Source organism: Carlito syrichta, unplaced genomic scaffold (assembly GCF_000164805.1).
Source record: "Carlito syrichta isolate Samal-C Ts95f unplaced genomic scaffold, Tarsius_syrichta-2.0.1 Scaffold301885, whole genome shotgun sequence".
Lineage (NCBI taxonomy): Eukaryota > Metazoa > Chordata > Mammalia > Primates > Tarsiidae > Carlito > Carlito syrichta.
In genome coordinates this window covers 176,288-188,926 of record NW_007245981.1, presented here as the reverse complement: position 1 = coordinate 188,926, position 12,639 = coordinate 176,288, and the positions used below count along the sequence as shown (strand labels likewise).

Genomic DNA, 12,639 nt, shown 5'->3' with positions numbered 1-12,639 from the left:
GGAGGCCACTAGTGTGACAAAGAGCACAAGTTTTGAGGTCAGACATCAGAATTTCAATTCTGGTCTGAGTGGCTACATGGGTCTTGGTGCTGCGCAAGCACAGTGCTCGAGTAAAGTTCTGCATAAGTGGCCTCGGTTCGTAAAAGCCCCTTTCCCGGGAAAGCTCAGTGCCATCCCTGTGGGGTGATGGGGTGAAGAGACGCAGGAAGACACAGCTCGGGGTGCGATGGGAAGGAGGCGGAGGGCGGGGGGAGAGAGAGAAGGGGAAGGGGGAGGAGGACTCCAGGCTGGGGATCTCCGACCAAGCCTGAGTCCCCCAACCTGCCCAGCCCAGGGCGGGGTCTCCGCCGGGTGGGGCGGGGTCCCCGCCGGGTGGGGCGGAGTCGTGGGGCGGAGGCCGGGCTGTCCCCAGGAGGCACCGAGGGACCTGGCCTGCAGGCTGGTGCCCGCGGCGATATGGCGAGTGCGGCCTGGGGTTCGAGGCCGTGGTCCCCACTCGGGCTCCTGCTCCAGCTCGTGGCGCTGCTCGGGACGCGCGGACCGCAGGTGAGAGCCGGGATGGACGCCGAGCCTCCGGGGTCGCACCGCGGGGAGCGTGGGTGGGGCGCGGCGGGGCGGAGCAGCCAGGCGCTCTCCCTCGCTCTGGCCGGGGTCTCCCCAGGTCGGTCCCTGACGAGTGAAAACCCTTTACGGTTGAGGGATTGCTCCCACAAACACCTAACTGGGGAAACATGCCAGCGTGGGAGAACGCAGGAGCGCCGAGCCCTCGACTTTTCTGCAGGGAGGTGACGGCTTGGGGAGGGAGCAGCCTGGAGAACTTGTGGAGATTCCCCGCGTCCTCTGAAAATATGATCAACTTTAAGGGTCCTCTGCTGAAAAATGCACTTGCACTTGCATTTTTACAGACAGCTTCAGGCACTTCACAACGGGGTCCCCCTTTGCCCATGATGGCATCCCAGGCTCAAAACTTCTGGGATAAATGAGCGCGAGAGGGGTGAATTGGTGGGGGAGGGGATCTGATCCAACCGTGCTAGGAGCAAAAGAGTCTTACAGAAACGCAGCCAGAGGACAAAAGTGGCCTAGCCTCGAATCTGGTCGTCCCACCTGGACACAGGGCAAAAGACATGAGTAGAGTTAGGCACCCCCCCATGTCTGCCTTCCTGCTCTGGGCACAACCCTTGGTGAAAATGTGAGCCCAGGGGTGGCCAGATCAGGTGTCTCTGGAAAAATTAGAAATGGGAAAAATTAGAAATCTAGATTTTTAAAAAGTGAAATCTTTCAACGAATTGACAGCTAATTAAAAGCAAATGTTCAAACACTATGATGGTTAAACAAAAGTCAATTGTGGGAAAGGAGTCTACAACCTCTTCTCTAGACCATTCTCCCTACCCTCCCCGCCCCCCCCCCATCGTGTTACAGATGACAAAATTGAGGCCCAGAAAAAAGAGAGGCTAAAAGGCAGTTTCGACTGTCCACCAATCACCAAATTGAGGGTCCTGGAGCAGGATGTGGCCTTTGCAGGGGTGCGGCTGGGCCACCCGGATGTTAGGGCTCCTGCCCGGAACTCAGCCTCACCCTGTTTGTTCAAGGAGGGGCTGCAGCAGGTGAGTTAGCCCAGCGGCGCCAGATGTAAGGTTAGCTCTAGGGCCCCCTCCCGCAGCCACCCCACAGGCATGGCTCAGGGGGCCTGTTGGAGCCTGGCACCAAAAGTAGCCGGGCCAGTTAGGGGAGACAGAAAGGGGCATCCCCAGAAAGACAGACCTTTTGCACAGGAGAAAGAAGCCAGGCATTGGAATCAGAGAGACAGCAGTTCAAGTCCCAGTTTTGCCATTTATTGACTGAGGGGCTTTAGGCAATGACCTAACCTTCTTCGAGTCTCAGTCTTCCTCACCTGTACAATGGGGAAACTCACAGTACCAATCTCAAAGGGAGGTTGTGAGGATCAATGAAGTAGTTTTGTAAAGGCCTTCCCTTCAGTGTTCTTTGGAAAACAGAAGAAGATGAGGGAGGAGAGAAGGAAGTGGGAATTTAGACACAGTGGAAGCGAAAGCCACCCCAGAAACATCTCAGCTCTCACTGTAACCCCTCTCTAGGGTCAAGGAGATGATGGATGAAACCAACAGCTTCCCCAATCACCCTTCCTCCTCTTCTCTGTACCCCTCTGGGGAAAGGAGAGCCACAGCCAGCCCTGTCTGAGGTGATAGCAAGAGGTGGTCTCAGACCTCTCAGAGAGCTGACTTTTTTATCCCCCCAAACCTCCACAGGTCCAGACCCTCAGACCAGAGAGCCTCCTGCTGGTGTCCACCTTGGATGGAAGTCTCCATGCACTGAGCAAACAGACAGGGGACTTGAAGTGGACACTGAAGGATGGTGAGCAAGAAATGGTCACTATTCCCTCCTTGGGCTCTTAGTTTGGTGGGAGAGAGGAGGCAGTTGCTGTGGCAGAGAGCAGGTGTCCCCAACCCCCGGGGTCCATGGCGTGTTAGGAACCAGGCCACACAGCTAGAAGTGAAGGGTGGGTGAGCAAATGAAACTCCATCTGTTTTTACAGCTGCTCCCCGTTGCTGGCATTACCACCTGAGCTCCACCTTCTGTCAGATCAGCAGTGACATTAGATTCTCATAGGAGTGCAAGCCTTATTGTGAACTGCGCATGTGAGGGATCTAGGCGGTACACTCCTTATAAGAATCTAATGTCCAATGATCTGAGGTGGAGCTGAGGCAGTGATGCTAGTGCTGGGGAGTGGGTGCAAATACAGATTAACATTAGCAGTGAGGTTTGACTGCACAGAGACCATAAAAATCAATTGTTTGCAGACTCATATCAAAACCCTATCAGTGAGTGGCAAGTGAGTTGATGTACTTCAACTGTACAGTCGCATCTGGTGGCAGGCTTTAAGGTGTCAGAATCCAACACTTATTTTAGTCCATGCATTGCCTACCCATTATTCTATTTACCACTTCCATCTGCACCTCTTTTTTTATGGTGAGATGTATAATTATTTCATTATATATTACAATAATAATAATAGAAATAAAGTGCACAATAAATGTTATGCACTTGAATTATCCTGAAACCATCCCTCACCCCAGCCCATGGAAAAATTGTCTTCCACAACAACCGGTCCCTGATGCCAATAAGGTTGGAGAATGCTGGCATGGAGGATAATAATATGGACTCTAGAATCTAGTCAGCTGAGGTCAGGTACAGTGGTTAATGCCTGTAATCCCAGCACTTTGGGAGGTCAAGGTGGAAGGATCACTTGAGGCCAGGAGTTTGAGGTTGGCCTGGGTAATATAACCCCATCCCTACAAAAAAAAAAAAAAAGAAAAGAAAAATCTGCCAGGCATGGTACATGCTACTCAGGAAGCAGAAGCAGGAGGATCACTTAAGCCCAGGAGTTCAAGGTTATAGTGAGCTATGATTGTGCTACTGCCCTAAAAATATTAATTAATCTTAAAAATAAATTTAAAAAATAATTCAGTAAGCCCATATCTACAGGCAGCCTCTCCACTTACCAGCTGTGTGACCTTGGGAAAACCCTTCATAGCTCTTAGCCTCAATGTCCTCACCTGTAAAATGGAAGTCTACCTAATGGAGTTCTTGGGAAGATGGCATTACATTCATTTCAAATGTTTGGCTTAGTGCCTGGCATACAATAAACACTCAATGGGTATGAGCTGTGCTTTTCAATAGTGTCTGGAGAGGGCAGCTCATGTTCCATGTTCTTGTCCCTACAGATCCCATCATCCAAGGACCAATGTATGTCACAGAGTAAGTGAACCCGGCATCTTTTAAGGAGGGGCCACTGAAAGATGGGGAAGCTATAGTTGCCTGGAGAGAGTTTTTCCTGGGAAGGGGGGATATTGGAAGTAAGGGAAGATAATTGGGCCTGGATGTGATATGAGGGAGGATCTTGGTGCTCCAAGGTATCTCCTACAAGAAAGGGCATATACTAGCTGAAAGAAGTTGGAGGGGGTCTTCATGAAACCAGGAGACATTCACCCAACCTTCTCTATGTTCCTTTCTGCTCCACAGAACAGCCTTTCTCTCAGACCCAGCCGATGGCAGCCTGTACATCTTAGGGACCCAGAAACAGCAGGGCTTAATGGTGTGTTTCCCACAGTGCTCAGGGTTGAGTGAAGGCCAGGGCTTTTGTCAGCAGGAGGGTGGAGGGGAACTACAGTCAGAATCTGGTGTCCTGCAGAGGATGCATGTCAAGTAAGACTCTGAGGGCATTATGGGGAGGCTGCCTGAAGGTGTCTAATGGCCCTGCTGAAAGGGTGGTGAGGGGAGCTCTGGCTGTGTCTACAGCGTGGGCTGACTGTCAGGCTGAGAGTATCCAAGGGACTTTTCTAGAATCAGGGTATTAAGAAGAAATGTATATATCAGTTAGCTTTTGCTAAATATCATATCACCCCAAAACTCAAGGGCTTAAAACCCAAACATTTCATTCAACTCAGAATCTGGTGGGATGGCAATTTAGGCTGGGCTCAGTAGGGCAGTTCTTCTGCGAGTCTTGGTTGAACTTGTTCATGCATCTGTGGTCAGCTTCTGGGCAACTGGATGGCTGTTTCTGAAAGCTGGTTGGTAACTGACTGGCTTTTGACGGGGCACCTGGACCTTGTGTCTCCCATCCCTTTCTAGCAAGTCTGGGCTTATTCATGTGATGTTAACAGGGACCCAAAAGCAGCAGGAGTGGGCAAGCCCAATACACAAGCACTTCTCAACCATCTGCTTATATCATATTTGCTGATGGCTCATCACACTCCACCTCTTTATGGAAGAAGCTAAAAGTCACCTTGCAAAGGGACATACATACAAAAAGAGGGAAAATCTGTGTCCATTTTTTGCAGTCTTCCAAATGGAGTGGAATGTGCTTCATCAAAATTCTTTTTATTATTATTATTTCTTTTTGAGACAGGATCTTGCTCCGTCACCCAGGCTGGAGTGCAGTGGTGTGGTCATAACTCACTACAGCCTCAGACTCCTGGGTTCATGTGATCCTCCAGCCTCAGCCTCCTAAGTAGCTGAGATTACAGGTGCATGCCACCACACCCAGCTCTTTGTCAGAATTCTGATTGTGCCCAAGGAAGCCTGCCAGAAAAGTCTTAAGTGTATGATTAAGGAAGCAAAACTGATAAGACATTTTCAGTCTTGTAAATCAGACAAGGCCCTAGCTCCAATACATGGCACACTCAAGTAGGATACTTTGAAGACATTTCATTAAAGGGATTGCTTACAAAGGTGTAGGTAGAGTGTAGAAAACCATAAGGAATAGTGTAGTAACCTATGGTTCATAACAGTTGGGATGCCATTAGCAGTCCTCGGCCTGGAGGTAGGAGACGGAGCAGCTACCCATCCTGGAGCCAGAAGAAGCTATACTGAGAGTGCCACCGATGGGACCTGAGGCCTTTGGTGGAGGCAACCAGCCCATGATGACTCTGCAGAGAGGAAACCAGGGCATATATACCTTGATCTCACCCTGTCCCCCTTATCCAAGCCCAACAGGAAGCCAGAGCATGGAGCACCTACTCACACAATCCAGACAAGTCTCACTCCAGGGGAAGAGCCGGGCAGAGAAGGGTGGGGGGTGGATCCTGCACTGTAGCCAGCACTGGGTCATGGTCTGCTTTATCCAGCACCACTCCTCAGTCTCTCTGAGCCTTTTATGGCTGTCAACAGTTTTGAAGTCTCTGTGGGTTTTGGAGGAGGTTGTCAGGCTGGGACCAAGTGGATCATGTGGTATCTTGGCACCGGGTGTGGGAATGTCTGCGCTTCCTCAAGAAGCTGAAGTTGTTGACTCTGGAGCTGGACTGCCTGGGTTTGAGTCCTGGCTCTGCCACTTTCTAGATGTGTGACAGCAGCCAAGTTACTTGGCCTCTCTGAGTCCCCTTTCCTCACCTAGAAAGTGGAAATAATCATAGTACCCAATGAGTTGGTTGCTGTGGAGATGGGTTCACCCTGACTCTTCCTGGGACTTTTTCCTTTTAGAAACTGCCATTCACCATCCCTGAGCTGGTTCATGCCTCTCCCTGCCGCAGCTCTGATGGAGTCTTCTACACAGGTGAGTGGCCTCTCCAGCCTGTGGGATGCAGGTCCAGACAGCAGGTACAGGGACCTAAGTCCTGTCACAATAGGCCAGCTGGACACAGGAGTGACAGGACACACAACCTTCTGCCATGCCATCTTGAAAGCTAACACACATTCCACCTCTTCAGGCCGGAAGCAGGATGCCTGGTTCATGGTGGACCCCGAGTCAGGGGAGACCCAGATGACGCTGACCACAGAGGGTCCCTCTACCCCATGCCTCTACATTGGCAGAACGCGTGAGTCAGACAGCTTCCCAAGTTGTGGGCAGCCTCCCCTTTTGCTCTGCCCAGGCCTGGCTATTACTATCCAAGTTGAATTCAAGCCAGTCAATCTGTTGGTCATTAATAAACATTCTATCAAGCACTGAACTATGAGCTGGGAGAGAGGTATAAACAAGACAGCCCTGGTTTCTGCCACTATGATACTCACAGACTTCCAGGCCTCCAGGCTGGGTGCTTGGGAAGCTCCCACCCCCACAAGCTGAACAGTCCCTGAGGTAGCGGGGAGGGAGCATCATGGGAGCATACCTGGTAATCTTGCTTCTGGGATCCCCAGAGTATACGGTCATCATGCATGACCCAAGGGCCCCGGCCTTGCGCTGGAACACCACCTACCGACAATACTCAGCACCCCCCATGGACGGCTCACCTGGTAAATGTGAGTGCCACCTTCCTTTGGCCCCGCCTTGGAGCAAGTCACCAAATCAGGGAGCCCAGAACGGCATCCATGACTAAGTCCTACCCACATTTTGACCGACCTGACCTCCCCAGGGACCCCACGTACTGGATGACACACCTCTGACAGCTGACCCTAAGTGACTGTCCTCCACACCCAGACTGACCCTCATATACCCTGAGCAATCCCTCAGCACCCTAACTCTACTCCAGATGACTCCAGCCAGGTAACCTTGGATGACTTCTCACAACCCGAGTGATCCCAAATAGCCCCTGTACACCCTGAGTAACCCCCATAGATCCTAATGGACCCCTTATGTTGAGTGATCCTGAAAGATGACCCTAGGCATCTTCTTCCCCAGATTGACTCCCCAGGTAACACTGACCACTTCCTTGATATTAAGACTGATACCCAACTGCCCACCTGACCTTGCAGGTGCCCCTACGCAATCCCTCGAGTCCAGAGTTCATCATTCTTCATGAGACCCCAGACAAGTAATCCTGTCACATCACAAATGACATCCCCAGAGGCCCTGACTGACCCCTCCCCCACGCTCCAAGTGACTCCCAGGTGACCTGCATGCCTCTGGGCCACCCTGGTTGACCCATCCTGGATGACCATCTGTCCATCATGGCCAATACCCCACATCCTAGCTGGTGTCTCTCAAGTGACCTGGACTGACACACATACCTGGGTCACCTTTGGATGACGCTGACTGATTCCCTCATGTTCGAAGTGACCCCATAAATTTTCATGTCCTGATAACCCTCCAGGTGATATCACCTTACCCCTGCACACCTGAATGACCCCCTAGAGGGCCCACCCTCAAAGCACCCCCCCACCTCAGGTGCTCGCAGGTGCCTCCTGTCAGAGCTGAACACATTCCCCAGCCACCTTTCTTGGCAGACGCAAGCTACCTGGTGTCTTGTGGGATGGGTCTGCTGCTCACCGTGGACCCAGGAAGTGGCACAGTGCTGTGGACACAGGACTTGGGCATGCCTGTGATGGGCATCTACACCTGGCACCAGGACAGCCTGCGCCAGCTACCACATCTCACGCTGGCTCGAGACACCCTGCATTTCCTTGCTCTCCGCTGGGGCCACATCCGACTGCCTGCCTCAGGCCCCCAGAATACAGCCACCCACTTCTCTGCCTTGGACACCCAGCTGCTGTAGGTGTTCCTACCTGGGGCAGGGAGGGAGCCTCCTGGGAGTATTGCAGCCTGGGCCCAGTGACCAGACAAGATGTTCAGTCATGAAACACCAGCACAGCTGAACCATGGGTCAAAATATCTCAAACTGGATACTTACCAAACTGGTTGGTAAATAACTGTCCTGCACTACCCCCCAAGTGTTCCCAGGACCCTGTGACTAGCCCCACTGTTCACAACTGATAGGACAAAAATCTGGTCTAGGAGGGGGCCTCTGGATCTCAACCTGTCCTGACTGCTAGGTGCTTTGCCTTATTGATTGTTAAATATCACCCTTATTGCTCCTGTGTCTTAGTGTCCCCATACGGAGGAATCAGTAAATAGACTGGGAAAATCGGGGATTGTTCATTCAATCAATTCATTCCACAAATATTGATTGAACATGTACTATGTGTCAGTTAGGCTCTGGGAGTGCAAGAGTTAATAACCCACCATTGTTCCTGCCTACAGGAATCTGAATCTAGTAGGAGAGACTCATGTAAAGAGGCAATTACAACACAGAGCAATAAAGGGTGAGATAAGAGAAGGGTGCCATATGAGAATGTATAGGAAGAATATTCAAATCAAATTGAGACTGGGGGCAGGAAGCAGTTATGGAAAGCTTCTTGGAGGAAGGGACATCTAAAGTGAAACCTAAAGGATGAATAGGAGACAAGAAAGAAAGAGCTTGGAATCCAGGGAACAGAAATTAAAAAAGACTGGAACACAGATCTGAGCAAGGAGTAAGGTCTGAGGGTGTCAAGCAGGGATATTGTAGGATCATTTAAGGAGTGTGGACATTTTCTCCTAAGGCTAAGGAGATGTTCGCCAGAAGTTATTAAGCAAGGAAGTGATTTGATCATATTTTCATCTCAGAAAGGTAACTGATTGCAGTTGTGAAGGATATTTAGAATGGTGTCAGGGAAGAAGTAGTCACTTATAGGATATTGCATTCGTTCAGGTAAGAAATGAGGATATTTTGCACAAGAGGGGAAACCCTAGAGAGGGAAATGAGTGGAGTGAACAATAGTAAAAGGGAAAATCAGGCCAGGCACCATAATTCATGCCTGTAAGTCAAGCATTTTGGGAAGCCAAGGCAGGAGGATCACTTGAGGCCAGGAGTTCAAGACCAACCTGGGTGGAATAGTGAGCCCTTGTCACTACAAAAACTTTTTAAAAATAGCCAGATGTGGTTGCATGCACCTGTAATTCCAGCTACTTGGGAGGCTGAGGCAAGAGGATCGTATAAGCCCAGGAGGTCAGGACTGCAGTGAGCCATGATTGTGCCACTACATTCCAGTCTGGATGACAATGTGAAACTTGGACAGACGGAAGGAAGGAAGGAAGGGGGGAGAATTTGGTGATTAGGGAGTTTGGTGATTGTGAGCAAAGAGTCAAAGGTCATGCTTAGGTTTCTGAACGCACATGGGTACTGTCACTTTCAGAGGCAGGGAGCACTTGAGAAAGAGGGAGAGAAGTGAAAAATGAGGAGATGAATTCATATTTAGAAAACTGAACTCCAGAAAGAGGTCTGGGTTAGACATAGATTTCACCATCATGATTATAGAGTTAGTATCAGCTTTTACTGCATAAAACTACCCCAAAACTTAGAACTTAAAAACAATAAGCATTTATCATTTTTCAAGATTCTGTAGGGTTTCTGGGTGGTTTTTCTGGTCCTGCAGTCAGCTGGTGACTTGGTTGAGCCTGGATGATCTAGGATGACCTCACTCACCTGTCTCATAGTTGGTACACTGACTGGTCTAGGGGGCATCAAATAGAATGGTTCATCCCTATTCTAGAAGGTCTTTCATGTCCCAGCAGGCAAGCCTGGGTTTCCTCCCAGTGTGGTCTCAGGGCTCCAAAGGACAACACAACAGGGCAAAACCCAGTGCACGAGCACTTTTTGAGCTTCTGTTTGTGTCACATTTGCTTTTGTCTAATTGGCTAAAGCAAGTCTCATGGCTCAGCCCAGAGCCAATGTGAGAGCCAGGGGACAACAAGGGTATGTGTACAGAACAGGGATAACTGAAACTACTCAGCACCATCATTCATCCTTCTTTTTCTTCTCTCTCCCTAGGATGACACTGTATGTGGGGAAGGATGAAGCTGGCTTATATGTCTCTAAAGCACTGGTCCACACAGGGGTGGCCCTAGTGGTGAGAAGGGGTCTTCGAGTGGGCTGGAAAGGGGATGAAAGAGAAATAGTGCCTCCTTCCCTCATGGCTCTCCATCTTCTGCCACAGCCTCGTGGACTGACCCTGGCCTCCACAGATGGCCCCACCACAGATGAGGTGACACTCCAAGTCTCAGGGGAGCGAGAGGGCTCACCCAGCACTGCTGTCAGATACCCCTCAGGCAGCGTGGCCCTCCCTAGCCAGTGGCTGCTCATTGGTGAGGTCCCTGGCTCAAATTGGGTATAGATGAAGATAAAGAGCCTGTGAGCTCAGCCTCTGAGCTGGAAGACTGAGGTCACCTTCAGCCCACTGACTTTTGGCTTTCCCCTTAGGACACCACGAGCTACCCCCCATCCTGCACACCACCATGCTGAGGGTCCATCCCGCCCCAGGAAGTGGGACTGCTGAGACGAGACCCCCAAAGAGTACCCAGGCCCCAGCCCGCTTCTTGGAGGTCAGTGTTGGAAGGGCAGAGGCGGGGGGCTGGGAAGGACCAATGAGAAGAGTAGACAGCACTTGGGCTTTTTCCTTGGGCTGCTAGGAATGACATTTGAGGGTGGGTCAGCTGACTTCACACAATTTTCCGGAAGACAAAGTCTTTTTGTTATTGCCTGAAACATGTCAGAAATGTCAAAAAGATACTGGATAACTAAATCATGAAACATGGGTCACTATTTTCTTTAATCTTCTTCAGTGTAAAAATTGTAAAATATGGCCAAACTTGGTGGCTCAGCCTGTAATCCCAGCACTTTGGGAGGCCAAGGCGAGTGGATTGCCTGAGCCCGCAGATTCAAGACCAGCCCAGGCAACTTGGCGAGACCTCGTCTCTATAATAAATTTTTTAAAAAATTCACCAGGTGTGGTAGTGTGCACCTGTAGTTCTGGCTACTTGTAAGACTGAGGTAGAAGGATCGCTGGAGCCCAGCAGGTCGACACTGAGGTGGCCGTGAGTGTACCATGGGACTCCTGCCTGGGTAATGAAGTGAGACCCCCAACTCAAAAAAAAATTGTAAAATATTCGTCAAGGGAGAAATTGAAAACAGAAAAACTATAAAAACATGCTCACCTGGGAGAGGGCAGAACAAGAATAGTAAGTAGTTCAAGGTTAGAAGGAATAGCCATGACCAAGAGCAGTAGTTCTCAAATCTGGTTGCTCATCAGAATCACCTGGGAGCCCACTCAGACTCAACAAATTCAGAATCTCTGGAAGTTAGTATATCTTTAGTGACACTCCAAGAGTATCTGTATCTTTTGGTGACAGCCCATAAAATGCTGGCCAATTGGTAGGTTTGGAAAGCCACTTCTGGGCACCATGGTGTTCAGCACCACGGAGAGCACCACATTTCGCACCATACCGACCATCCACTTGCCCCTTCAGCTAAGCCCGACCCTGTAGTAGATAATGAAGAAAGACTGAGTGGTCCACAGTGAACCAGGGTGTTAAGAGCTCCTTTTTTCTCAGCTCTTGAGCCTGAGCCGGGAGAGACCTTGGGACCCGGAGATGCATCCAGAAGAGAAAACTCCAGACTCTTATCCCAGGCTGGGACCCCAAGACCTGCTGGCAGCTAGCCTCACTGCTGTCCTCCTGGGTGGGTGGATTCTCCTTCTGATGAGGAAGGTAGGCCCATCACTCTGACCTCAGGTCCATCTTAGGGTCTTCCTAAGGGGAAACCTACTCCTCCTCTCAGACCACTCAGCAACTCTGTCACTCATCCAGCGGTGACTTTGCCCCTGCCTTCCTCCCATCAGCCACCCAAGCCCCAGCTACCGTGCTGTGTAAGTTTGTGCTCCAGGGTGAGGCCATCTCAGGCATAATCCTGAGCCTATTCTGGGACAGGGTCTAGCCAGGCAGGGCCCCTTTAGGCTCTTATGTTGCAGCAGCAGCAGCAGCACCTGGTGGAAAAGCAGGAGGAGACGCCCCTGGCACCGGCAGACCCTCCTCACATCTCCCAGGATACTCAGTGCCAGCACTCAGGGGCCACCCTGAGGGGCAAGAAGAGGCTTCAAAGCCCCTCAAAGCAAGCCCAGCCACTTGATGACCCTGAAGGTGAGCTTAAGTGAGAAAGACAGGGCAGAGTCAGGGCCAGAGAAAGGGAGGGAGAGATTTAACTTCAAAGTTGGTTAATTAAGCCGGGCGCGGTGGCTCATGCGTGTAATCCCAGCACTTTGGGAGGCAGAGGTGAGAGGATTGTCTGAGCCCAGGGGTTTGAGACCAGCCTGGGCAACTTGGTGAGACCTCATCTCTACAATAAATTAAAAAAATTAGCCGGGCATGGTGGCACATGCCTGTGGTTCCAGCTACTAGGAAGGCTGAAGCAGAAGGATCACCTGAGCCCAGAAGGTCGAGGCTGAGCTCAGAAGGATCACCTGAGCCCAGAAGGTCAAGTTCAATGATCTTGGTCCAATTTGGTAACTTTTCCTCCTTTATGCTCTTTACTTTTTATTTATTTATTTATTTTTGAGTTGGAGTCTCACTCTGTCGTCCAGACTGGAGTGCAGTGGCCG

General features: G+C 50.6%; 1 protein-coding gene across 1 annotated transcript in view; it reads left to right on the top strand.

Moving 5' to 3' along the window:
- The first annotated feature begins 456 nt into the window (after positions 1–456).
- ERN2 (endoplasmic reticulum to nucleus signaling 2) overlaps positions 457–12,639 on the top strand; it is a 19,958-nt gene continuing 7,775 nt past the window's right edge. The window contains exons 1-13 of the mRNA XM_008055571.1: positions 457–546; positions 2,265–2,370; positions 3,741–3,774; positions 4,039–4,111; positions 5,995–6,067; positions 6,222–6,329; positions 6,649–6,750; positions 7,675–7,939; positions 10,038–10,116; positions 10,204–10,351; positions 10,467–10,588; positions 11,597–11,752; positions 12,016–12,181. Coding sequence (XP_008053762.1) covers positions 457–546; positions 2,265–2,370; positions 3,741–3,774; positions 4,039–4,111; positions 5,995–6,067; positions 6,222–6,329; positions 6,649–6,750; positions 7,675–7,939; positions 10,038–10,116; positions 10,204–10,351; positions 10,467–10,588; positions 11,597–11,752; positions 12,016–12,181 — 1,522 coding nt within the window. The remainder of the gene's footprint in view (positions 547–2,264; positions 2,371–3,740; positions 3,775–4,038; positions 4,112–5,994; positions 6,068–6,221; positions 6,330–6,648; positions 6,751–7,674; positions 7,940–10,037; positions 10,117–10,203; positions 10,352–10,466; positions 10,589–11,596; positions 11,753–12,015; positions 12,182–12,639) is intronic.